Source organism: Takifugu rubripes, chromosome 4 (assembly GCF_901000725.2).
Source record: "Takifugu rubripes chromosome 4, fTakRub1.2, whole genome shotgun sequence".
NCBI classification, from domain to species: domain Eukaryota; kingdom Metazoa; phylum Chordata; class Actinopteri; order Tetraodontiformes; family Tetraodontidae; genus Takifugu; species Takifugu rubripes.
The window spans coordinates 8,215,106-8,242,531 of NC_042288.1; the positions used below are offsets into that span (position 1 = coordinate 8,215,106).

The window sequence follows — 27,426 nt, forward strand, 5'->3', positions numbered from 1 at the left end:
CCCCCACCCCCCCGCCTCTGCAACAGGTGAATAGAGGAAAGTGAAAATGTTAATATTTACAGGGAATTTCCAAAATCCCATCATGAATACACATTAGGATATTCCAATAAATTCTAAAAAAATAAAATAAAATCCCTCAGTCAGGTTTTAAGGAAAAAGTCACCACATGGGAACATTTTGGCCGTTCTGGAGGGTCATCTGCTTGACATCACTTGGAAACCTACCATAAAGGCAACTTTATTGAATGTGTATAGTGTTATATTTTTATCATGTCAAGTTTTTAAATGCAAATATAAAGCACTCTATTGATTCTTCTTTCAGATGGCATAACATTTAATTGGGTTCAAAAGAAATATATCCAAAAACACATTCACATCTTTTAAATACAGTACATTTGGCACATTTGTGCAAAAACAATTGTAAAAACAGAGACACAAATGCTTGAACAAAGAAAAAACATCTTCACAGATGCAAGGGCTGGATAAAAAAAGACCAAATCAACCATTACAGGTCACCTAAAGATGCAAACTGTTAAAAAATGAAACCCTAACACAGTTTCATCACTTAAACCACCATCAGTGCCACTGTGTCGACCTTCACCGTGAGATTAATACCTGAAAACTGAACGTTTCACGCACGCTGTAAGAGACAGTTAATGAGGACATCACATTTAGAATTTACAGCATTTTTTTTTGTTTTTTAAATACCATTTTATGTTATATTTTTAATTTTAAAAAGATGCAACAGGAGACACACTGAGAGGAGAGTACATACAGGAGGATTCCGATGTCAGCACATGCTTTAAGGGAATGTCGGCCTACAGCAAATCTATTGTCAGGAAGGAAAAGCAAACAAGGCCTTTTAGTGATAGACATAAATAGTAAGCAAACAAAATGTTCAAATACACATGCTATCAAAAAGGTCACATCAGAAAGTAAAAATGAAATAATGCAGCATTTCTATAATCTGCACCATCCTTGTGGAAGTTTATTAATTCAATTTGGAAAACTGTTATTTATTTTAGGTCAAATCTATTAATACAGCAACTTACATAGGAGTAAGAGTGCAATGTGCGTTATTTCGATAATATTTACATTGAAAATGTTTCACATGTGATTGCTGCTACGGAGACATTTCCAGATGTTTCCTCTAACAATGGTGTCTCACGTCAAAATTGATTTGGCTCTCGGTTCTTCTCGGTGGGGTGTACCAAGCGCTTCTGAGCTGAGGCAGCAGATGGTCTGTGTTTGCCGTTGCATCGGTGTCTTCAAATTGAACCTGCCGCACAAATATATGCAACAGGCGAGCATCACATCAGTGCACAAGGTCTGCAGCTCAGCAACAAAAAAAACAAAACAAAAAACAGACAAGCTAGTGAAATAACAATCATGAACTAGACAAAAAAAATGTTATACATTATGATGTATGTACACTCAGTGTAAGACAATCACACATCTGTGTGCAATCCAAAATGTCCGACTGTAGACGCGTATGCAGTACAGTTCCACATTTCAGGATATAAGGAGTTGATCTTTCAAGACAAGACATTACATTACAGAAGGTACACAGATCTTCACTAACAATGACTAAATGACCTTCATAGTGAGCCCCTGATGGGTCCAGATTTGGCATCAATCCATGACTGGTTTGTGGAAAACTCGGGTTACTCATTGTAACCTTTGACCTATTATAACAGACGAAACCCCTACTGGGAAAAATCAATTTCTAACCGTGTTCATAAATAAGTTAACTTTGACACTGAAAACTCTGGAGGGGAAAGTCTTAAATATCGACACTCCAGCTGGAAGCTAAGAAGGATAGAAGCTAATGGTACCCTTTGGTTTTGAATACTTGGACAGGAACATCAGTGTGCCGACTGAACAAGAGTACAAGCATGGGGAAAAGAATTCCTTCAGCAACCATTTCAGTAACGTCAACCGTTTAACCCCACATTTACAATCATTTATTTCTCCAGTCACATACATATTAATGGAAGAAGCAACGTCTTTGGACACGGGTCAGCACAAAAATGACAACTTTGTATACATGCAACCCTGAACACACACACACACACATATGCACGCACAGCAAATGTTTCTGCACACATATTTCATGGAATCACCTCTCAGAACACTTAATTGGCCCGTATCACATTTGGAAACATCTGGACAAACAAGGGCGCAAGCCCACTGCAAATGGCCAGTCTGAAAAAGTCCAGCAGCTCGCATTCGGGTTTTTTATATTGCCTCCTGCACTGAAGACGTTCAGGTGTGTTTATGTTGGTGCAGAAATGGACTCGTGTCAATGTGTTTGTTTAGGACAAAGTGTTGTCCCCAAAGTAGGAAAATCCTTTAAACTCATCTTGGTTGATCTGTTTGATTATACTGTGGTCCACTGGTGTCAGGACAGGCTCTTCGCGCGTGAAATCCTGGTCAAAGTTATTCACATCCCTTTTGGTTTTCTGGAAATGACAACAAAATGTGAAAAATGTGTCTTTTTTAGTTCTGAGAACAAGGCAGCAGTTGAAACATGTGCAGCACAATCTGGTAACATGACAGTAGCAGTGTTAGCGTTTAGCCACAGCCTTTTGCGTGCACGAGATGGTGCCGATGGGCGTGCAAACTCACGATGCGCGGTTTGAAAGGTGGTCTGATCTTCCTCTGCTCCAACAGCGTCCAGTCAATCTCTCGGAAGAAGCGGTGAAGCTTGATGGCCTCTTCCAGTCCCTGAGCCACAACGCACCCCAAACGTTTGTTCGGACTCTTCGTCATGAACTTAAAGTTTAAAAGAGGACAATTAGAAACATTTTTTTAGGCTTTAGCATTTTATCTGTGGACAACAGCTACATTTTTTTGAAGTTTGTGAGCTCCAGAAGCACTGAAGAGACTCTGCTCTGCCATTGTGCTGAGTTTATCGTGTGACCTTAGGTCCCTCCACTAGTTGACACGACCAATCAGAGCCACCAGCACACTGACTGTTCACAGTCCAAGACATTCTAGAACATAAAAACATTTCCCACAAGACCTTGCAAAATGAATTGCACTGGTAGCCAAATTAAACACAAAGCCTGTCATGGGAAATGAAAAGAACAAACAAACAATGTTTCACTTTATGCATAAATAAAAATATTGTGAAATGAAACAGGGAGAATAAGCCAGAGCTTCCGCTGTAGAATCAGGAAACACTCGTCCACATGTGAGAAAGGGAACTGTAGTCCCACCACTCAAATGTACATTGAGAAAACATTCAAAAGAGGCAGAGATTTATGTAATGGGCAGACTTCAGGCTTACCCAGCATAGGCAGGACAACAGGAGGTTATTATGGTAAATCATGCCATGCTGTGACTTTTGAACTTCATCTCAAACAAAGACTTTTAGGCCGCGATAGCTCCTTATAAATGATAAAGCAGCACAGATAATGTCTGAAGACTGACCGCTTTGAGAATGGACACGGCTTCCTTGCTGAGCCAGACGGGGTAAAGGACATCATCGTGTAGGATGGACTCAAAAAGGTCATCTTCATTGTCAGCCTCAAAAGGTGGCTGTCCCGCCATCATTTCATACATCAGTACTCCCAAAGCCCACCAGTCCACTGATGGGCCATAATCCAGCTCTTGAAGGATCTGTTGGCACATTTATGGGATAAAAAATAACAATAAATATCCATTTGAGGCACTGATTCATTAACAATTTTCCATTAAACTGCCTCAAATCAAAGATGAATCTAATCTTTCCAAATGAGTGCTCCACGTGGACGCGTCAGCTATGGGTGCATGACTGTGCGTATGAGGTCACCTCGGGCGCAATGTAATCTGGCGTCCCGCAGAAGGTGGTGGTGGTGACACCGTTGAGGATACCTTCCTTGCACATCCCAAAGTCTGCCAGCTTACAGTGGCCGTCTGCATCCAGCAGGATGTTGTCCAGCTTCAAGTCCCTGCAGAGCAAGAGGAAAATGTACGTGTGCACCAGCAACAGGAATTTGGATTAAATGCACAAACACACAGAGTATTTATTTAAAATGTTTCAGTGTATTGGTTCACAGCTTTTGCGCAATTAATACTGTTCAAGACAGTCGAAAACAGTGTTTTAACAGGTGATTAACAAACCAACGGAGGGCAAAGATGGAGGCAGGGGAAAAGCTAAAATGGATGGTTTTATGATGGAAGGAGATAGAGGGAGGACTCTGAGATAAAAGCGGCAGTGTTGAACGATGACAGGGTTGGTCATGAATGCAGCCACTCTGGGCTTGATGGTTGATCGCTACAAAAATGTCAACATTTCATCCATGTAGCCAATGCAACCGTTCAACACGGAGCTGTTGTTAAGATCCCGCTACCCTGACAGATCGGGGAGAACACGTTGCACATCGTGTGTGTGCATGTACGCCTTATGCAACTGTTCTTTTTTTTTTTTTCAAGGCTTCAAAATAAACTCGGCCTGAGCGCTGCTGTGATTTACTGTTGAAAGGGTTGTTGTCCCATCATGCCTTTCCTGGACGGGTCATTGGGCGAAGTACAGACGGCTTAGGAATTAAAGTGCGGTTATTACCGAAATAATACAACAAATAATACCAAATGCACACAAATGAACTTTATTATGAGCTTGATCCTAATTTTAAATCGGCCAAAGATTGTAGATCTTGTGTCTTGAGCTTTTTTTTTTAATGAATCAGTGTTGTGAGTATATCATTTTTTAGGTCACGTGAATGGCGTGTGAATGCACGTCACAGCTCATCCTTCTTGCATTTGATTTAGAGCTAGAAAAGATGCTTTCATTATTCGAATCAGCTCAGTGTTTTCAATGATGCCTTAGTTAAAAGAAAGTGTATTCCCAACCATTTTCCGTGTTATTTTTGGTGAGATTTGAGAGAATTAAGCACGCTTGGGGTTTTACATCAAGTTAAATATCCCAGGTGGTGTAAAAAGGAGATAAGTGAGCTGGACAGCTCGTAACCTTGGATATTTCGCCTCTGGGCAACTCTCAGCACATTAACTCTGGCCTGCATGCCTGCAGCAGGGCAACAGAAATATCACCAGAATGTAATTATTGTGGAAATAAATGTAAATGGCTGCTGATGTTAATCTCTGCATTACATATCACCTGAAAAGGGAAAATTTAATATCGCTGGTGTTCAGCTGCACTAATGGAACGAAATTTATACATATGAAAATGTTCCCTCAACAGCAGCCAATGATCTCTGTCAAGGAGATTAAATAGAATCAAATCATCCCAAAGTAGGTGATTCAGGTTCTTTGTGTTCGGTTGGATTTCTAGAGTTGGAGCCTTACTGTGCATTCTGTCCTAATCCTGACAGAACTGGTCAGGTCAGTTGTATTTGTACAGCCTGAAATGAAAAATCAAAGTAGGTTTCAGTAGGATTTGATGTCTGATTCCAGATCTGAGTGAGCAAAATGAGCTCTCACACCCACAAAGGCTGTTTTAAGCACATAATACACACATTTCCGATGCATAAAAGATCACAACACACTAAGAAAACATAGACAACCTAACTTAAAGGGTTAGATAAGTATAATACACTTAAACACATTTTTAAATAGAATATAAATGAATATAGAAGATAAATTATCAGTCTCGCACAAACACACATGCACACACACAAAATCAAGCTCAATTGAGAGCATTTCCTGTGTTGCTGTTTAATCTAGAGTGCTTTTTCCATTACGTCCTAAATGGCAACCCCTGTGCTCTATGACTGCTAACCCCTCGCTCTCTTTTCTCTCTCTCTGCCTCTCTTGCATTCTTTCTATCCGTTATATTTAGACATATAGCACAAAATAGAGAAGAACAAGAGAACATTAATATCAAATATAGAAATGTTATGTCCAATGTTAGGACCAGAGCTGGTCTGTGACCATCTTCAGCATACACCTTTGCTCTTACTTATATAAACTGCATATTTACAGGTGGACTAATAAAACTCAAAGCATTTCAGGGAAGATTTTACCCCTAATTTTTGCAAAGCAAAACTCAGACAACAGCTTCTAATGTAAAGTTAATAACAGATGCTGCTGCACATTAGGAGCTATGTTTAATTAACATTTTTTAACTTCTTCCTGTTCTATTGATTAATGTGTTTAAACATGTCCCTGCCTGGAAACTGGCATGAACCTGCAGCACCGTAGCAAAACATTGCTTCTTCTGTGGTCTCATGCAGACTTCAGTCAGTTTAAACTAAAGAGAAAGACAACATTTTCTTTAAAGGAATGATGACCTTGGCGTGGAAGCTGCTGATGGGAACTGATGGGATGAGTGTCATTTGGGTAAGAAAAAAAAGAAAAGAGGGACGAGGCCGAGTCTGGTGGGGGCGGAAAAAAGGAATTGGGACATGATGTTCCCATAACACTTGTTGTTCATCTTTTATTGTGGTAAATAAACAAGAGAGGCACAGAAAAAGAGAATGGGAGACACACAGAGAGAGAGAGAGAGAGAGAGAGAGAGAGGTAAATGAGTCAAATCAACCATGACTTAAGAATGAATAGGTGTGATTTTGCACTTCCAGTAAGACCAGTAAACCTTGCAAGTGTATTCACTGTCTAAACAGTGTTGGTAAATGACATTATTAGTCATGACCGATGAGGCATGACATAAAGGAGTCATTTACGGTAATCACAACTAAACTGCACATCATCTGTATGTGCATGTGTATGTGTGTATGTGTGTGTGTGTTATACAGAACATGCCAAGTACACGCTGAGCAATCGCAGGACAAGAGCTTATAAACATGCAGTAAGACCTCGGACAAACCCCCACCAAAAGAATTATTTACAGCTATTTTTGGTGACAAACAGCCTGAATCTGCAGCGACATTCTGTCCGTCACAATGGTGTTGTGATCTAGGTATCGAGTTGCTTTCCTGGGACCAGCTGTGTGTTTGTGATTAGCTGACAATGATATTATGACTGATGAGCGTGCAGACGTATAATGGGAGCTACAGGGGAAGAGTGGTGAGGTAATCTCGACCCGCACATGTTTGGGCAATTTTTGGCTGCGAAGGAAACGTTACACAACAGGCCCAAAGCATCAAATTGGGTTCCAAAGTCAAGCTTTATCCGATGCTCCATCTCCCACTGAAATCTTTAATGGGATCAGTTGTGTCAAGACTCGGTATCCTTTAAATGAGCAACATTCACTTTGAACAATCAAAGAGGTGGTTAGACACAGACAACAGCTGTGATACCTTTCAATGTTTACAGTCTGAGTCTGCATGTCTGCACGACTGGATTTTATTCCATGGTTGGAGAGAAACGGTTCGACAGCAGTGTTGTTGAAGCGGTTACCTGTAAATGACCCCATGTCGGTGCAGGAACATCAAAGCCGACGTGACCTCGGCAGCATAAAAGCGGGACCGCGCCTCGTCAAACTTCCTCGAGCGTTGAATCTGAAACATCAGGTCGCCTCCGTTGACATACTCCATCACAAAGAACAACCGGTCCTGTAGAGCAAAGTAGAGCCGGAGTCAGCGGAGCCTGTTTATCATTTCTGGGTCAGATCCAAAGCTGTGGTCCCTTCTTAAAATAAAATTAAAATAATACTGAAATGTTACGGTCAATTACAGCTCTTAGTTTTTGATGCACTGTGGTTTAATTGCTGTTATCCAACACTTACATTTTGAAAAGCCTCTTAAAAGGTTATTGATGGGGATTCGATAAAGAAACAACCACCTTTATTCAAAACAAATACTTGGCCTCATTCATTTTCATTTTGTACATAAGCTTCTTTCCGTCTTTATCCCCCCAAAAATGTCTTTTCTGCTTTTTTTAGGCAAAAGCACAAATGAAACTCTAATGAGTTATGTAAGACTAATTTCCCTAATGTGCACACTATAAGAAAACAATCTATACCGCACCCTCTGGGTTCCATTCTCTTGGTATTGAAATGGCCCCCTTCCTGAATTCCAGCCAGATCCCTTTCTTCTTATGAAAATTAAAGGGAGAAAAAAGGGGAGGCGTTGGGTTATAAACAGCTCTGTATAAAGACTGAGCCTTGCAGGTCATTGTGTGAGCCCTCAGGGTTAAAGCATACGGTGACATTCACTCATGTTGTATATCAACACCTGCATGTATGTATGTGAGGGAGCACGTGGACAAAAGTTCCTGTTTAAGATGTTCACTTTCAGGAAATGTGGAAACATGGATGGAACGCAACTATTGTTTGAACTATCAAAGCACTGTCATGTAGTCTTTCAACAGGAGCTCCAGTTTTTGGATCTGTCACTATACACATGCAGCAAAAGGTACCTGCAGTAGATGAGTAGGGGCTGGAGGTTCCAACGACAAACACAAAGCCCCCACAATCCCCTGGAGCTGTTATTTTGGCATCAGTCCACACATTCAGGAGCTTTTGGAACTCCTCAGCTCAACAGTTATTCTCAGAAGTCATCTGATTTTAGCTGAAATGTCACTTCCTGTTTGATTTTGGTGGTTTTTAGTTTCCCCATTATCAACAACTTATTAAATTATACGTACGACCTCTACAGCTTCTTCTTAAAATAAATCAATCTGATATAATTGGACTCAAATGACAAGTGCAATTTGGACAGAGGCAACAACAACAATACACATGGCAATCATGTAGATCGGTGTCAGGATTGTTTCAGAGTTTAATTTTAGATTTAATCTGGATGGCTAATGTGTGTTTGAACAAGATGAGTGAACATTAGTGCAGTCATTTAAATAAAAGAAAATAATGGAAAGGTGGAAGAAGGATTTCAAAGAGTGCCTCGCGCTTCATTTCTCCACTTCAGTATCAGTTTGAAGGGGCCTCAGGATGGGATCTTACATAAGTGCCCGCGAGTCCACCTCAGTGATTTTTTTTTCTCAATCGCTTCTCCTCCTGAAAGCAACTTTAAACAGGATGTTGAAATAGTTTGTTTAAATGTACCCAGAGTCCAGTCTGGTCCCACCCAATCAAACATGAATAAACATTTCCTGTGAGTAATTACAAATGCAAACACACACACACACGCACACACACACACACACACACACACACACACACACACACACACACACAATCTAACTGTATAGACAATAATGTCTTGATGTTATCTGACCACTGTGTTTATGCGTTTCACATAACATGGCCTATGAGTGCCGCCCTGTAATGTATGCTGACATTTCTCATCATGCACCTTTTATAACCTGCTACTAGGGCATGCAAACATTAATAAATGCTGGAGTTATAGAAAGGGACCACCTCTGTTGGGCCTGTGGATATTCCCTTCCTTCAATTACAGTCTTGACAGTCTTGAAAGCTAGGGCTAACCACTAGTAATGGAGCAGCCATCACATGGAGGGAGCAGGAGGCTAAGGCTCTCCCCACCAGGCAGATCATATCCATTCAGCAGCCAGGTGTCACATGATACCCTGTTCTGCACCCTTAATGCTCAGTGGGCAAGCTGGCTTATCTAGGAGGAGAAAGTGATATCCTGTGTGGCGGCCCTTAATATGCACTCTCAGAGAGCGACAGTATTTTAGTGATTATTATCCTTCATACTCAGAAGAAGGCAGCAATGATAATAAGGATGCTAGTGTTCCTTCAGTTTCACTTACACACATTTGATGGCTTTTCAAATGCAAGGATGCAACATAAATGTGTTTGTTTTTACAGCCTGGACACCTCAGTTCCCTCACATCCGATGCCTCAGTTGCAAGAATGGACGCAATTTCATCCAAACCCTGCAAATTGACAGTCATATGGGATTGTTACAGCACTGTCAAGTGAGACTCAATGATCATCATATAAAGTGCCTAGTCAATATGTAATCAAAGTCACGTACATTTTTGGATATAGCAAAAATCACTGCTTACATCTGTCAGAGCCCTGATGTCCAAACTAAAGGTGGCAGTGAACGTACCATATGGATGATTTGTGCATAATAAAGATTGTGTGCATAATAAAGTCTTTTATATTTGATATTATGGGTGCAAAAGAATTGTTTTGTGAGGTTGTGCACTTAACTTTAGTTTAAATCTTTGATCTTTCTGAAACACTGAGCCTTTTTAATGAAAAAAATGCCATGAGGGCTTATGCAAACTTGACATTTTTCACATCCAAGTCCAGACAAAAGGATGATGTCATATATTCCATTATTTTACACCCATTTGGCCGCTCATGAAATGCCAACAGGAATGCAAGAAAATGGCAAGTAGAGCCAGGTGTCTGCGGGCTATACTGGAAACCGCCATGTGTTAAGCTGTTCTCCATTACCAAACAGGAAAATTATTAGTTATTTTTAGATATGTCTTCATTAATTTGAATTCAACCAAGTAAGAAAAACCGTTAGGATGTGAATCTGTAATGTTCTACATTTCTGTTGTGTTGCTGTTGTGAAAACAGTGAGATACACCCCTGGAGGCACATGCTGACTGCAACCTTTTGGAGTTTTGGGAGTTGGAGCTACTTAAAAAAGAAAATAAAAATAATACCATGTCTTTCTTGAGTTTGCGTAACACAGGAACAGACGTAACCTAATCCTGCCGCAAATGCAGCCGCCATGCTGTTGCTGGTCCATCAGGTTCACAATGTCCTCACAAAACAACAACAAAGGTTCTTTAATGCATGTCTGGGTGCTCTGCTCTCTGATGTTCACCTGATTAAAGTCATTAAAAACGCTCGTTTGTCATCAGGAAACCTGGCCTGTTGCTCGCGTCATTCATGTCACTTTTCATCATCACCCCTTTCACTCCATTCAGAGAGACTTCCCTGTTTATCATCATTATTCTGCAGGCTTTACTTCTCTCCTTTCCTCAGTCACCCCTTCCCTGCCTTCACCTCCCTACTTTGCCGCTGTGTGGAGCGGGGAGGTCCGACTGTTGTATAATGTTATTTACATTTCTCTGCAGTAATTAGGCTGATAGGGGAATGGCTGCGATCCCACAGTCGATTAAAAAGAACAAGGAGGGAGTGTGTGTAGGTAGGACATAGGTCATACAGAGTACATGTATAGTGATATCAGTAACTTCGTTTATGGGATCTACAGTCCACTTAAAAAAAATAAAATGAGGTGGATAGTTCATGCGGTACACATTTTAGCAATTAGCATCCATCTATACAATTAACCACCTGATATTTTTCCAAAGAATTTACTTGTCTGATTGTATTTTTATTCATTCTTACCGTGACATTTGCATGTATGTGTTTTGATGGTGGTTATGTAAAGTGTTAAATATAAATATAAAGTTGGAGGTGTCATTTATGAGCTCCGGCATCTGAACTGAGTCTGATTCTCTCTGCTCTCATGCTTAGATGAGCCAATTCATCATCTTGGCCAAATGCCGAGTAGGTCCAGTGTTACGCAAGAGGCGAAGTGCAGAGGAGCTCAGCCGGGGGGGAGGGAATCATCGTACATAACATTTACAGTATGTGGGCTTTTTTACGGTAATTAGTTTGAATCCAGACTCCAGTGTGTGTGTGCGTGTGCTTGTATACGTATGGTGTGTGTGTAGCTGTGTGGGGCGGGTGATGTGGAGGGTCCTACAATGTTTGGAACAGGCATCACGTCCCTGATAAGAATCAAAGTCCTTATGTAAGAGCTCACAAAAAAAATCCTTTTGTTTTGCCGAGAACACACGCCCATGGACACCTGAGAACCAGGGCGCAGTGTGTGTGTGTAGTGGTGTGTGTATATGTGTGTGTGTATATGTGTGTGTGTTCTTTGTACCTGCTACATAATGAGAACCAAAATACTCACCCTTTTAGCAAAGTGAGGTAATTTGGGGGAAATTTATACTGTAAATTGGGTTGGGGTGAGTCATTGTTTTAGGGTTGAGGTTAGAATTGGGTTTAGGTTAGGGTTAAGGGTCAGGGTCAGTGTAAGGAGCTGAGGAATGTATTATGTCAATGAAAGGCTATGCGATGATTGTGTGTGAACAAAGATCTGTGTGATCCCAAAATGCAGCAGATTTTTGAAAGAATAAAAGAAGGATTGCTGTATAAACAGTTTTTGAATGTCATCGGAGAGCACCGCCGTGCAGTCTGTTATGCCCCGACTCATTCTTATCCTTCCTGTAGGAACATATTTGTGTTTGTTGTGAAAGAAAAGCAGGAATAAATAAATTGAACGGGAGACGCCATCGCGGCTTCAGCGCTACACGACAGTCTGCAACAACAAACGACCTGGACTCAACTCTTTCTCTTGGAAATCCAACAGTGGCCTTCGACCGCTGAATACGAATCAAAGAAAACTGCGGAGGGGTCAGCTGATAGTCCTCATGCTGGTTTTGCAACAGTTAATTCAGCGCATAAATAGTATTATAAATAGTTTCCTTTGTGATAAATTTGCAGCACATTCTTAGATGTAGTAGAGTGTGATGAATACTGGGGCTTGTGCCAGACCACAAGGTTAAATAATAAAAAAAGCTCTGTCCCCTTAGAAGTGTAAGGTTTACAGTGAAAGGCCCCCATGGCAACACAAGACCATCGCTTTCAGCAAGTTGTCCAACTGGAAAATGCACAAGCACACACACGTCCACATACAGAACCTCTATGTACACAAGGGCACTTATGTAATATAGGATAGACAAAACATACAGTATAGACTGAAGGAGCTGTCAACACGAGCAGTGTGCCTTTCCTGGCCTTTGTGTGTGTTGTGTGCCATGGTCTACTCACTGTAAATGGACAAGTTGGTGGAGAATTGAGACAATTAGAGGAGATCATAGTGTGAAAGACAGAGCAGCTACAGGCTTCAGTGGATTTTCCAGAGGTTTATAAGGTAAATCACCAGATGTAACAGTGTAATGATGAAAGGAGGACAGATTGTTCCCTGACATGTGAGGTGTTGTGACTTATTTAGAATTAAACACAAAAGCCTCTGTTGGTATTTGTATCATCACATTTTGCAGTGACCTGCAAAATGTGCACGTCGGGGCAAATGATATGTTACATTAAGATAAAGTGGTATTATTTAGCTTCAATTCTAAATGTATGTTATGTATAGCATTGGAAAGGACTGATTTAATATAGTACAGGCATTTATTATTATATCTTACAATATCTTGATATAAAATATTGCTAACATAAAAGACCTAGACTTGGTTTTACATATTAATTTCTCTTTTTGACAAAAAAAATACTCCCCTTTAAAGGAAATGATTCATTAACTTGAATTTAACTAACTTAGTTCCCTTTTAACATAGGAACATATAAATAATTTAAAGGCATAAACAAGATGTACTTAAATGGCTCAATTCTTCTTCCTTTTCTACATTTGGACTAAAAATGCAGACTATTGTTTTATTCTAAACCGGTGCTGCCCCCTGGTGGCATGAATAACACCAGCGTCACTAATATTTCTGAACCAACACAATCAGACACAAGCTTGGCTAATTCCATGGAAAAAACACCCAGAAAGAAACGCTGTCTGTGCCATTCACTGTGCTGACCTTTGAATACACTACTTCATATTCACTCTTTTAGGCTAATGGCATCATAAATGAGGGTAGCTACATCAGAATAAGGCATTACGCCACATTTCTTGAGAGAGGAGATACTGTAGTTGGCAGTGTTCATGAAGATGGCATGAATCTAAAACTGGACGAAACATTTAAAACAGGGTTAAGGGGCCCGAGTTAGACACGACAATGCTGTCTCACGAATCTGACGAGGAACATCAACCTTATTCAACGCTATAATCATGCCAGCTTATGGTGATTTAATATGGTGGGGTTGGGTCAACATGGCCATCCACCCTCTTTGCACATGTTCAAGGTGTTAAGCCCCTCTACAGGAAAGCCAGGACACTGAATGTCCCTCACAGCTGGATCAGCTGCCTTGACCTTCAAGATTCAATGCACGAGGCGGCCGTGACCTGCACGACTGAGAATCCGCACAAACGTGTGTGTACCTACTTTAGTCTGGAAGCAGCAGAAGAGCTGGGTCAGGTAGGGGTGTTTCCTGGCCAAGGCAAGGATCCGTTTCTCAGTGAGGGTGCAGTCCACGTCGTCATCCTGCAGGATCACGTCTTTCTTCAGCACTTTGACGGCGTACACCTCATCACCGCCTTTCAGCTCTGCCAGCATCACCTGGTCACGTGATATGGTTATGGATATGGTTTTATTTTAGTGATGCAGAGCTACAAGCATGTGTCAGGAAGGCGAAACTCACCTTTCCAAAGCTGCCTTTTCCCAGAACTTTGATGAAGACAAAGTCTTGCAAGTCCATCCTTTTGACTTCAGGAGCCATGTGACACTTGACGCCTCCATTTTCATGACTTCCTTCACCCGCAGCACTCCCGCCACTTCCCCCTTCCCCACTCTTCTTCGCCCTGATGGTCGCATCTGACGAGGCTGCAGAGAGAGGGTGCGTTTTCTTCTCTTCACCGTGGTGATCAAATGAGAGAACCTTCCGGATGTTTTCCAGCTCCGCGGCATCTTGACAAAGATAACAACCATTTGGTCTACTTGTTCTTTTGGGAGGATCAAACAGACGCCTTTCAGAATTTTCTGCTACCTTGCTCACATGGTGACGTGGGGGCAGACTTGGAACGATCATCTTCAGGTTTTGGTGTCCCTGATAAGACCTGCTGGGGATCCTGAACCTGAGGCAGCTGTTGAGAAAAAGTCTTAAAAACACAAGAGATCAGCTTAGTTTTTGTTTTGTTTTTTTTTGCAAAGTATAGAGTGTAAAACAATCCATAATATTCGATAACTGACCTTTTTTCTTCTCTGGGCGCTGTTGAAAATCTTGTCTGGCGTAACTCCGAGGTCTGAGAGGACTTTAGCGATTCCTCTGGCATCAACGCCACAGTTAGGAGCTACGTTCCTCTCACAGCGGCGGTGTACATTCACTTTGCACACTGAGACAAGCATCACAGAGCAGATTCAGCAGGTTTGTTGTCGGGTTCAGAGACTCATACAGCCGACAGGAGACATACGGACCTTTACACTGGAGTCCCTGTCGGAGCAGACCCCACAGCAGGGATCCACAGTGGTCGCAGAAGGTCAGAACCTTAAAGTTGTGGATGCTAAACTTGTGTGGAACATTGACGCTGAACCTCTGAGATCCAACTAACTGTAACGAGAAAAAAGTAAGCACTGGGTGTGATCCGCCTGAACCAAAGATCTGTCCTTTATTCTAGAAATGAGGTTTTAATCCCCAAAACTATTGGTCTAAATCAGAACATCGACGCTTGGAAGGTACAAATGCAGTGATGCATGTGCAGAGATGTAGATCAGCACCTCGCCGCCTGCATCCTCCTTCTTCATCCCTGCACACTTGGTGATGATCAGCTCATGGCAACGCTTATGGACCACACAGGTGCAAACTACAGGAGATCACGTATGCAAGCAAAGGAAATACATTAAGACTTATTTTTATTAATGATTATTATCATTATGTAATGCAAAATGACCTTGCAATAACACATGCCTAATAAACACACTACTACCTTGACATTGGTAGCCCTGTTTTCCCAAGACACCCCTGAAAATATGAGGAAGAAAGAGTTGGTCAAGATGAGTTGGTCAAGATTTTAAAATATATCCATATAAACCCAATTTTAGATAATCATCCTACTTAGGGTATATGTTATTATCCTACCAGATGAAGTCCCTGCAGTGGGAACAGTACGTGGGCTGTCTCAGGTACGTGGCCATGAACTTGTGGCCATTTACTTGGTGGACCCTGCGGCGGACGGCACCCTGACGTTTCCGGGGACGCATCCGCTGCCGAAACACACGCTCTTCATTCTCGGTGGAGCTTGCTCTAGCTGGAAACACACGTACACAGAAGATTTTTTTTCCAAACAAGATTAAAGATGTTCCTGGTCATCAAAATGTGCAGTAACGCCCTCCGGACACTAGATGGCGTCGACTGTCTGTAAGTGAGGAAGAGAAGTCATTATATTCTTTGGCTTTTAGTCCTTTTCCTTCGGAAAGTCACCATTATTTGAGCAAATTACAATGTTATCATCATTATTATATGTTCACCTTTGAATTAAGTGTAGCCATGTTCCACTTATAAAGTCAACAAAATGTCCTCCTCAATCAGATAAAACTAAAATCCCTAAAAATGTTTTTTTATTTTTTGCAAAAACAAAGCTATTCAGACTTCCTCCCCATCGCAACCTTGATTTAAAAACAAATACACAGATGTGTTAATTCACCCTGTATGAAAACAATTCATAAAGCAATTAAAATCTAAAGGCAAAACAGCATCGGCAACCAAAGACAGCACTGGTCCTGACTGGTTTCTTACACTCCAGCACATTTGCTTTCCATTAGTCACCCAGTAAATCTACACTTTAATCAGATTTTAAGCGACTTAATACGTTAACAGCCTTTAAAATACTGTCGTGTCAGCCAACGCCCAAGAACATAAGAATGTTGGTTGGTTTATAAGATATTTGGTCTGAGTGAGGCCTTTAATGTTCACCTCTGCCAGATCTAAACAAGACAGTTAAGGGGGAGGGGGATTCATTGGACTCTTTACTGCAGACTAACACGTCTTCTACCTAACAGCTTTTTAAAGACCTTCCTCTGGATTTAGTTTAAATTGGATCATATATTTTTATTGCCAGTTACAAGATTGTCTCTAAGTGCTTTACAGAAAGCTAGAGCCCGACCACAGAGCAGAGAAGTCCCTTCTCTGGGGAGAAACCTTGAGCAGGACCAGAAATCATCCTGAAGGCCGGCAAAAGACATCAGTGACCTTGATGTTGTCAGCTGGGGGGTGTTCAGCCATGGCACATTGACAGACCTGCTCGTCCTCTGACGTTCCCCTCATGACCCCAAATATTAAAGACCCGGATGAATAAGGATGCACAGCACAAAGGCAGTGTGATGATTTATTCATGAAACATGAACCCACAACAGGGAAGTCTCTGCAAATAAAACAGATTTATTTTCATTATGCTGACTGTGACTAGACGAGAGCCAGGAAAACACATTGATATTAAAAAAAGTGGCACACATATGTCACTCCATGGATGCATGTGTGTGTGTGTGTGTGTGAGAGAGAGAGACAGAGAAAGAGAGACAGAGAGATAGAGAGAAAGATTGCAGTCATTACTAAAGTGTGTTTGAATAGCAGACACCAAGAAACCATGTGGGTGAACTGTCAGGCCTGAGAGCTGCAATCAACCTATTAGCTTCACACACACACACACACACACACACACGCACACACACACGCACACACACACACACACACACACACACAATGATGTAAGCGGTCCATTAGAGAACACTCCACTTTACTAATCAATCTATCATCCACCCCCCAGCTGACCTCCAGTTAACTCACTCTCCATCTCACCCTCATTCTGTCGTGTCGTTCTAAAATTATAAACAATCCACACACACACTGCCATCTGTATCAAACAGCAGCACGCCATTAAAATGTATCTGGAATGTTTTAGTTATTCTTGCAGTCGTGTGCTCACGCTGACCCATATAGACGCACAGATCATATAATCACCACAGTTTCCACCTGGAGTTTGGATCCATTTAGAGTCTTTAAAAATGTTGTGATATATTAAAAAAAACAATTGAATGATTTAACGAAGGAAGCCATATAATCCAAATCCTATTTAATAGTCCTCACTGAGATAATCCTCAGGAAAATGATCAAAAGTTGACGCAGGATTATCGTGTCTGGCTGGAGGCCTGTAATGATTAATACCTTTCAGTCCAGGTTATGTCACCACATTAATGTGGGAGAGATCAGTCTTACCTTCGCTGGAAGATCCTGCAAGGTCAATGATCACATACACCCTCCCCACTGGCTCCAGGTCAATCTGCAGGCAGAGAGGTGGTGGAAATTAAATGAGGCAAGGACAAAGCAAAATTATCCAATTTAAAAGTAGGGAAAAAAGAGATATATTCTCATTGACATTAGAGAAGAAAGGGGAGAGAAGGGAACCGAAGAGGAGAGGTCAGGTGACATTTGGAACACTTTTTCTCTCCGTTGTTTGTTTGTTCCAGAAACAGGCGCCACCTTAGAATGCTCTTAATGTGTCTTCATTTTCGAGGGCTGAGCATGTCACAAACATGATTATTCTCATCCATTTGCGTTCGCCGCGAGACGGAGCAGGAGGAAGGAAGTCATTGTGTCTGATGGACGGAAGCGCGAGGAAGAAGATGGCTACAAATGTGGAAGAGGAGCGTAGGAGGCGCGGCTGTCCATCAAAGGGACAGAGAGCATTGTTTATCGCATTAAAAGGCGTCATAAAGTGCATTAGCAGATTGTGTCGTGGTAAGATCCAGGCGCCGTATTAATGCTTATTTCCTATAAAAGGGTTGTTTCCTGATTAAATGTATTTTAGGGTGCTGATCAAATCAAATCAAATCAATCTTTATTTATATAGCGTCTTTTACAAACAAAATTGTTTCAAGGCGCTTTCCAGAATCCCAGGGCCTAACCCCAGGCAGGCAACAGTGGCAAGGAAAAACTCCCCTTTAACAGGAAGAAACCTTGAGCAGGACCAGGCTCATGTAGGGGGACCCTCCTGCTGATGGGGGCTGGGTAGAGAGAGAGGAGAGGAGAGGAGAGGAGAGGAGAGGAGAGGAGAGGAGAGGAGAGGAGAGGAGAGGCGAGGGAGAGGGAGAGGGAGAGGGAGATTATGACATCACCGTGAGATGAAAACTGTCCGTAAACATCCGACACACAGACAGACACACGGACATCACCTCCTTTCCGCTGGGGTCACAGCCCTCTATTCATCAGCTGCGGACTGAGCGTGCTCAGACTCGCAGGTGCTGGTGCTCCTATATATAGAGCAGCAGAGGAAGGAAAAGGCCTTCTGCCTGCGCAGCACGTGTCGGTGTGCGTTGGTTCTCAGGCGTACGGCAGATGCACGGCTGCACCGCATGCGTGGGGGCAGGTAGTACAACACAACATGATCTTTACAAAATGGCAACTCTAAAGGTTGAATAAAAGGGAGTAATTAGTTGTATTTAAGCATAAATTTTAGTCCCGAGTTCCACAGCTCCGTTGATAGTTTTTTAATAGCTGAGGCAGGCAGATTTGGCTGGTTGAATTTTAATTAGAAGAGCCTCTATTCCACCTTAAAAGAATCATTGATCATGCACAGTCCACAGATTTAAAGCTCGCGGCATTATTGTTGTTAATAATGTGACCTGCATTAATGCATTATGGAAATGCGGACGCAGGATTTCACCTCCTGTTTGGAAGCGAGGAGCTTGGTTAATCATTTCCATGCATTGACAGAAAAAATACGCTCATATTTTAACTTCGTTACTGCTGCCTGCTCCTCAGAGGGATAGCCCGTTTACAATTCACGAGCCTTATATCATGTGCGCTTCATCATGTGGTCAGCCATGTGTGCACGTGTGTGTCTGTGTGTAATTACTGTACAAATCGGATGTATTTAAGGGGGGGGGGGGGGGAGTTTAATTTAATCCATGTCCATGTGCGTTTTATCCAAGCTTTTTAAAGGAAAAAAACAAACCTTCGAAGAGTTATTAAGAAGAAAAATTTAAATATGTTGGAATAAATCTGTGGCTTGAATGAACGTGTGGCCGCGTTAAGGATTCCAAAGTTGTTGTGCTCGAGTGAAAATATCATCTTTTAACACCCCAGAGAGCCAAAAAGGTGGAAAAGCTGCCTGAATTCTGAAGAAATGATGAGAACTGTGCACGGATGTGTTGATACCTCCTCTCCTTTGCCGAACCCTCTATCTCTCTCTCTTTCTCGAACACACACACACACACACACACACACACACACACACACACACACACACACACACTTGACTAGTCTGCACAACAAAAGTGAAAGCCAGGATGTCAAACTCCTGCCTCAGAGCTGCACATACACACAATTAGCGATCCCAAACTTAGCGGCAGTAGCGGAGAGAGAACAAGAAGAGCAAAATCACAGAGAGAAAGGCAGAGAGGGAAGGAGAGAGAAAGAGAGGGAGAGAACAAGGGGAACATTGTGTTTTCAGTCCTGGGTGACAGAGCATGCATACAGTGTCTGTGGAATGACACACTGCAGAGCCTTCACACACAGAAGCACACATGCCAGGAGCCCCATTAAAAGAGGGCCTCATCTGAGGCACCATCACTCTCTCCTGCCTCTTTTTAAGTTTGCCGTTGCACTGATACGCCTTTGCAAAGGAAAAAAAAAACACCCACAAATGTTACCAACTTCCATTAAAGAAAATCAGTATTGCATTTGCAATAAAATAGAAATTGGAGTAAAGGATGAGGCGTTGATGGTCCTCAGAAGTATAGCCATATCAACAATGGTTGGCCTGTTAACAATGATCCAGCGTCGCTTATTCAACAAGGACAAATTAGGCAGCGGCACGGCTAAACATCAAGGCTTGCTGACAGGAGGAGGTGTGTGTGCGTACGTGCTTGCATGTACGTTTGAGCGTGCATGCTCAGCGGACTCCTAATTTCTTTAAAGTAAATACAGTGCATTAGGAAAGGCCCAAGATGGCTTCCAGACACCAGAAGCTTGGCCAAAACCCGCCTGTCCCCTCAGCTGGTAAAGACAGGTGAGGTTCTATTTGATATACTAACTTCTAAAGATCTTTCTTTTAAAGTTTACCAGATACATCCAACTGGGAACACATCCCATGGTTGACCCAAGGCGCACCACAGGGATTTTATAGTATACCCATCTGTTCTCCAAAGGCCCTCCAAGCTATTGGCATACACAGAAGGACTAAAAATAAGGAGTGGGCAGAACTGAGGGAATATCAGAGCAACGCTAAATGTGAACTAGAGCCATTTGCAGTTCATTGTATGGTAAATCAACCAAAAGCCCCTCCAGCGGCTTCATATGCCAACATGTGTACAGTGCTCTTTAGCTGATTTATGTCAAGTGAAGAGCTTAAATTAGGATGAGGATGAATATATTCTTAACTGGTGATAAGGAAAATGGAGCGGAGAGTTATAGCAGGAAATACTGGAACTGGGACAAATACTCCACATGCAAAAAACAATAAAAAAACATTTGTCTACAAACTGCAGTTTTAATCATTCATGATGATTGCTAACATGGAAACATGCGATTTGCCGAATGCAATTATTCCCCGATCAGGTATTCAGACAGTAAATATATGAAGGAGGAAAGCAGTTCCTGCTGGTGACCGCTAGGGGTCAGAGCCTGAGTGAAATTATTAATGGCGCCTGTACATGAGCAGTCCTGATAATTATAGCAACGACTGTTTATATAAGCTCATCTCCTCCACAATGTATTCATCACACACACACACACACACACACACACACTCTTTTCTAGGCATAATACATTACCCAGCTCCTTACCCCAACCCTAACCATCCCAGCTAACCCTCATTTGAAGTTGTGAGGACCAGCCAAAATGTCCTCACTTTCCAAAATGTCCTACTTCTGGCACTGACCTAAACACACAAAGGGAAGGCGAGATACATTACTGTTAACATTAGCATTTGTATTCCCACCAACTACCACCACCCTGACCCCCTATGAGGCATACCTGAGGCTCCATGAGCACCTTTTTTTAAATCTAAATTGCTGTCTTATTAGCATGTTGCAGAGGCCAAATAGTGTATATTTGCATACCAGGCTTACAAAAAAGAAACAAAAAAAACATGCCCAGTGCTATAGCCCATCACCATGGGCAAATCAAACTGGGGAGGGGAGCAGACCTGCCTCCAGTCAACACAGTGTGAATAATCTTGTTGTTGGCGTTGTTTATTTTGCTGTTTGTTGTATCTATAGCAACAAAGTCATCAGGTGCTCCTGGGAATCAGTGAATATTTTTCATGTGTTTAGCGCTCAACTTATGCAGAAGTCTGTTAGTTCGTTAGCATGTCACGTGTTGTCAATGAAGACCTTAATGTCTTAACTTAATCACAAGGAGACGTATCCCTGCGAGACAGCGCTGTCCCTCATCTTTGACAGCTCACATGAGTCTTGGTCCAGCTTCAGTCATGTGGCTGAATGTTTGTGAGAGGACACCAAAGGCCTGCTGCAATATAAACACATTCCTATGTTCCTTTTTGTCAAATCATGGCTTGGCCCATTATTTTGGAAAGTTAATGATTATGTGATATAAATTTCCTTCTAAATGTGGCTGTATTGATGGAAATTCTTTATACACAGGGGCAGGAATGAAGCACTGGTTGCACTGGACTCAAACCATTAAAACTGTTCTTGGATGCTGCAGTTAGCATAAAGCAGTTATGCTCTTTAGTGAATATTCGTATCTGGCATGATGCACAACATTGGCCATCTTGTAGGGGAGGAAAAGGAGACGTCGAAAGTACAATTCTGCCCTGCGGTGCTCACCAGTGATTTAGTTGGCAGAAATTCCATAGATGCTTGACCTCTGAAGTTCACATTCTCTGAATTAGAATTGTTACATAAGTCTTATTGTGGTCTATAAGGACTTAAAACCTTCAGCAAGATATTTTTGTTTTTCCCTCTTATCTCTATGTTGTTCCTTCTTGGATTTAACTCAGCAGACTTTCGTGAAAACCAAGCACAAGGTTGAGCGGCGCTTTTTAAAAAAACACATCTTTTCCGAGAGAATCAGATTGTTTCCCGAAATTGAATAAATAAAAGAATATTAGGAAGCATGCAACAGCCAATTACTTTTAGAGTGTGTCTCCATTATAGCCTCCCAGAGAGGAGACATTTGTGACAATGCAGCAACATCTCTCTCTCTCTCTCTCTCTCTTGTCTTCCCTTCTATCTATGGGAAGTAAACTTGGACAGTGAAAACAGGAAGAAAGGCCCACCGTGTGACTCAAAAACACGACTGCTAATTTTAGACTCATACACACATATGCGGCCCTGCCCCTGCTTCCTTCAGTTTGTCCAAAGGACACCCCTCAACCAGAGCCCACAGGGAAATGAGGTCAGAGACAGAGAGAGAAAGCAGGCCGGAGCCTGATCTGAAATGGTCAATTGGGAGCATTTTTAGCATTTGGGGCGTCTGACATGATTCTTTGTGGGTAGTTATGGTGAAAAAGCAGCTCTGTACTTTGACATTTCTGCTGCATGCGTGTTTTACATGAGAACAACAGTGTTCAGCCACGAAGCGGAGCACTCCGCATTCCTCAGATGACTGCAGAGACAAACAGACAGCGTCACTTATTAACATGAAACGCATCGTGTGCCATTCTCTTCACCTCTGCAGACGTACAGCTGGATGCAGCAGAACCGCCGTCGCTGACACTTTCACCCACGGAACAGCCACAGCGCAACCACAGCCTTGCCCCAAATACAGCCATGTGACCACAGACCGCAGGTTGTTTAGGTTTATTAAACATTACTGTGATTTGGCTGGGTTAAAAACAACACAAACACGACTCTTCATACCAGGGTTTAGCGCATGTTGCTCAAATAATACTTAAGGATTAGATGCTAACGCGAGTGGTCAGGGAAATAGAAAAGGCTAGCGGAGTCAAGATAGTGCATTCTCCTCCAAAGAAGGGGATCTCGTGGTCGGTGTCTCATAATAAACTGGAGTTTTCAACTGACAGTGATAAAAACCCATCTGCTGACTCAGCACCTGCAGCCTTTCCTGGCCAAGTCAAACTAAACATAGAACACACCAGCAAGACTAAATCAACAGTAACGTGCTCTGCAGCTCAGAGGCAAAAATCCCCATTCACAAGGAAAATGGGAACGGGATGCATGGAAGGGACGATCTTCCACCCTCTTTTATGGCAAGCCATGCTTTATTTTTGCCCTTGAACGATCAGAGGACAGTAACTAGACTGGCTCCGACTTAGACCATTTATTTCTTTATTTTGTCCTTTTATTTAGATCAATTTGACAGGCTAGCATCCCTTTTATCAGCCAATGATCCTACAGTCAGCCTGAGTGGACTTAGTCGACTGGTTATTTTGTGCTTTTATAACATAGCACGAACATGAAATCACATCATTTGGTATTAGAAGGTCTTGTTTGAGCCTAGAACACTAGAGAATGAAAATGTCAATATTCTGTTTTGTAATTAAATAGAGGCATAAAACTGCAAGTAAACAGATAATTGATGGAACACACAACAAAAATGAATGATTCTGTGGTGTGAGTCTCAATGAATACACTCAACTGAAACCATCCAGTGTAAGAATGAAGCCACTCAACTGGCTGTTGTTGCTTAAAATAACGATAATGTGGAGTATTCATCTGCAGCCGAGTGTGCCTACGTGGGATGTGTGTTGGAGGGCAGCACTTGTGTGCAGACCACTTAGCCCGATGAACTAACATGAAACATGGGAAGAGCTGCATCCGTTCCGATCTCATCCGCTTTTAGGTCATCATTTTTCTGTTCGATGGCATTTAATTAGATGGTGTTTCAGGAGAGGACACCGAACTGAAGAGCCTATGTGAATTTCATTATATCTGCGCACTTGAGTGCATCTTAGCTGTGATTCCAGGATGGCTAAGTGCAATACCCTTGACAGAAATTCAAATTAACATCATATTCGTTGGTAATGTTAATTATAGACTGTATTATAGCTTAAAGTGGCGGCCACCTGCAGGAAGGAGCTTCCGAGTGTGGAAGACTGAAGAGCATCAGTTATCTATTAAAAATAAAAGGCTGAAGCTAGCATGTGAAGCCTTGTCCTCAACAACAGGAACCATGCTCAAGGAATATAATCAAATGCTCCAGGCATTAACAGGCATGCATTCTTACTGTTTAGGAAAATCACCCACTATAAATGAAGCCTGGTCATTTCAGACATGTCATTAAGTGATAGCAAGACCTTCAATTTTATGTTCCGTTCAAGAATGGATGGCTAAAGGATCAGACCAGGAGACCCTCCACATCATGTTGCAGAACGACACAAAGCAAACAGATGTATTAGCAGGTCTATTATGTCAAAGAGGAGAATGAAAAATCAAACTGTCCTAAAAGCCCTGTTTCTTTCCTGACGCACTTGAAAGCACCGTTTCTCCCATAGGAAAGACCTTTGTTTCCATAATCTTGTTCCCTGTCTCAACCTGCCACCGATAAACCTGATGACCTCATCAATAATACACTCAATGATCCATCAGCTTAACCTCCTTAGACAACAATAACAGGAGCTGGACAGTGTGTGGTCCCAACACAGCCCCCCCTTCACCCCTTCGGTAGCTGTGCTCTGGCTCGCTGACTCAGCTTAGGAAAACTGCATCACTTGTGCACCAGCCAATGTGATTTTCTGATTGTAATATGGTTAATTTAGTCAGAACAACATCAGTAACCGTCGAGGTCTGGGGTGGGCCTGCAGGGGCGTACAGTACGCTCTGGCTCGGGATCAACATACCCAGTAAACCTAGCATTTCTAATCGTGTTAAATGGCAACACAAGGCTGGTTATCAGCTCAATCAGTCAAATACGCCAGAATGTTCACATGACGTCAGGGTACGAGCGGCGACGGCCGTGAGAGAGCAGGAACGCCTGTTGTCGTGGCGAAAATGTTATTATTAAGTATTAAGCTGCTATTGAGGCGACCACAAGTCTCGTGAAGCGCGACATATTTGCAACTCTTGGCTGGGAAGAGAGTCGAGGACGTGCTGCTTCAGAGGAGGAGCGTGAAAAACCTCCCAATTCCTCCTGTTCGCGCTGGGTTTCGGAGTTCTTAGGTGCTCCTTCTGAGCCTGTTTCTCTCCAGCGTGACCTTCTCGGCAGCAGGTCAGCTGCGTGGTCCCTGTTTCCATGGCGATGTACCCTTGTCAGAACTGATCCAGCTCCACCAGAATAAGTCTGTAGCACAGGCCTCAGGTGTAACTGGTCGTTCCGGTTGTAGCACCGGTTTCAACTGGTGCTAGTGATACTGGCCCAGATGGGTAGAAGCTGGGTGACAGGAAGCAACCCCTGAGCCTCGGGCCAAAGGCTAACAACCTCAAAAAAAATGCTAAAACGCCATATGTGCTGTTTACCTAGACGGCAAACAGTGATGAAAAGTGAAACTGTTTGTCGACTCTGTTGTTCTGGGCTCAGCCAATGCAACAGCTTTCCAATCAGTCTGATTCAATGCATATTTAAAATCGGATTAATAATTGAATAGGGTTGCATAAAACATCAAAGGGCTTAAACAGCCTCCATTAGTCAGCATGAATACTTTTTATTTATTTTAAATGTTTCAAGCTTGATTTGTTTGCGTGATTGAATAAATCATGATTGCCCAAAATACAATATTTGACACAAAGCTGACTCCTAGATGCATGCTGGGGGCATCTTGGAGAATTTCAGTCCTGATGTTGGACATTGGTGAGACGTCTTCTCCAGCTCATAAACTTAAGTAGAGGGGTTTTATAAAAAGAATAAATAAAAAAAGAAAGGGTAATAACCCGTGTTTTTCTGCATTTAAACCACAGTTGAAGTGGATTATTTTGCACCTGTAACATCTTTAACCCTGACTGACTCACCCAGTCCTCGAAGTGTTTGCTGCCGTTGTTCAGGATGTCCTCAAACTGGATGGTGCAGTTGGCCACAAAGTCGTCGTAGCCGATAGGCGCGTCGTGGAAGACGGACAGCTCGATTTTGTGGCCATCGTGGACCTCCGTGGTGAACTCGTCGTTCCATGTGGGGCTGTTGGTCTTCTGCTTGGTGGTGGTTTGGCCGACGCGGCAGTTGTCCACGTTCAGGGCGATGTACGGGTCCAGGAGGAAGGATTGGTTCTTGGGGCCGACGGCGTGACGCAGTGACCAGGCCGTCGGCTTGAGCTCCAGAGCTTCGCAAATCTTGATTTTCAGCTGTCCGTTGAAGACCACCATGGTGAATGTGGTGGTGCTGAAGCCCCTCCGACGCTCGGTGTTCAGCCCCTGAAACCAGCCGGCGTCTCCCCGCAGCCACTTGAAAAGATTTCACTACTGTAAAGCAACGATTCAACCGGTGGTCCTGCAGACAGACACCGGAGTTCTTTTACCCCCCCTGTCGCCAACTACCAAGCTTCGGTGTGATCCAGCCGACAAGCAGAGGCCCCGCACGGGAGCTGGGGTGTCATTTTAGTTATGATCTCGGTGGGTTCAGCGGAGCGAACTGAACGCGCGGACCCGTGTTGCATTGCAGTGTGCGGCGGGTGGGAGGCTCCAGATGTCTGCTGGAGGCTGCCGCTGGCTGCGCATCGGGGGGATGATATTCGAGGCGGACCGCAGCGACTGGAGAAGAGGGGCGCAGAGGAGGGGCTAGGTCGGTAGGTATTTAAGGGTTCCAGCTGATCTCAGGCCGCCGCCGCCGTCGCTGCTCTCCGCGCACTAAATGCGTAAAACACGTCAGATTTCGAGCAGACTGCCGTGAGGAGGGAAGAGAGGGGCGGGGGGGACCCGCGGCGCACACCCAGACTAGGGAGTGCGTTTGTTGCTGGCAGATATATGGATATAATAAAGTGCTCCACATCCCCAACCACCGAGGTGCCCTGGAGCAAGGCGCGCAGGTGGTGTTGGGATATTTAGGGTTTTGTGGTGGATTTCCTGCAGCATATCTGCTCTGTCAGTAAAGGCCAGA

The 27,426-nt window shown here is 42.9% G+C and overlaps 1 protein-coding gene across 3 annotated transcripts; it reads right to left on the reverse strand.

Annotated features, from left to right (window-relative positions):
- Nucleotides 1-315: 315 nt before the first annotated feature.
- Nucleotides 316-27,198, reverse strand: LOC101067313 (protein kinase C epsilon type). 3 transcript variants are annotated; one of them, XR_003888295.1, is made up of 16 exons: nucleotides 26,349-27,198; nucleotides 17,695-17,758; nucleotides 15,562-15,730; nucleotides 15,410-15,444; nucleotides 15,201-15,286; nucleotides 14,901-15,033; nucleotides 14,676-14,818; nucleotides 14,473-14,584; nucleotides 14,128-14,393; nucleotides 13,872-14,045; nucleotides 7,299-7,453; nucleotides 3,796-3,934; nucleotides 3,435-3,623; nucleotides 2,628-2,774; nucleotides 1,168-2,461; nucleotides 316-828 (listed from the first exon to the last, which is right to left on the reverse strand). XR_003888295.1 is itself a non-coding variant. In XM_029835540.1 (15 exons), exons 1-15 carry the CDS (start codon nucleotides 26,694-26,696, stop codon nucleotides 2,315-2,317), a joined length of 2,298 nt encoding a protein of 765 aa, XP_029691400.1. In that variant the 5' UTR covers nucleotides 26,697-27,198; the 3' UTR covers nucleotides 316-2,314. The 3 variants fall into 3 exon arrangements, 2 of the variants coding, with proteins under 2 accessions (XP_029691400.1, XP_011601353.1); XM_029835540.1 differs by having other exon boundaries at nucleotides 316-2,461; nucleotides 14,482-14,584; XM_011603051.2 differs by having other exon boundaries at nucleotides 316-2,461.
- Between the last annotated feature and the right edge of the window lie 228 nt (nucleotides 27,199-27,426).

Coding starts and splice junctions, on each gene's coding strand:
- LOC101067313 (XM_011603051.2), bottom strand. CDS start 26,696: ATGGTGGTCTTCAACGGACAGCTGAAAATCAAGATTTGCGAAGCTCTG. Junction 15,034..15,200: donor AGGAGGATGCAGGCGGCGAG/GTGCTGATCTAC, acceptor TTCTCGTTACAG/TTAGTTGGATCTCAGAGGTT. Junction 14,046..14,127: donor GAAAAGGCAGCTTTGGAAAG/GTGAGTTTCGCC, acceptor TCACGTGACCAG/GTGATGCTGGCAGAGCTGAA.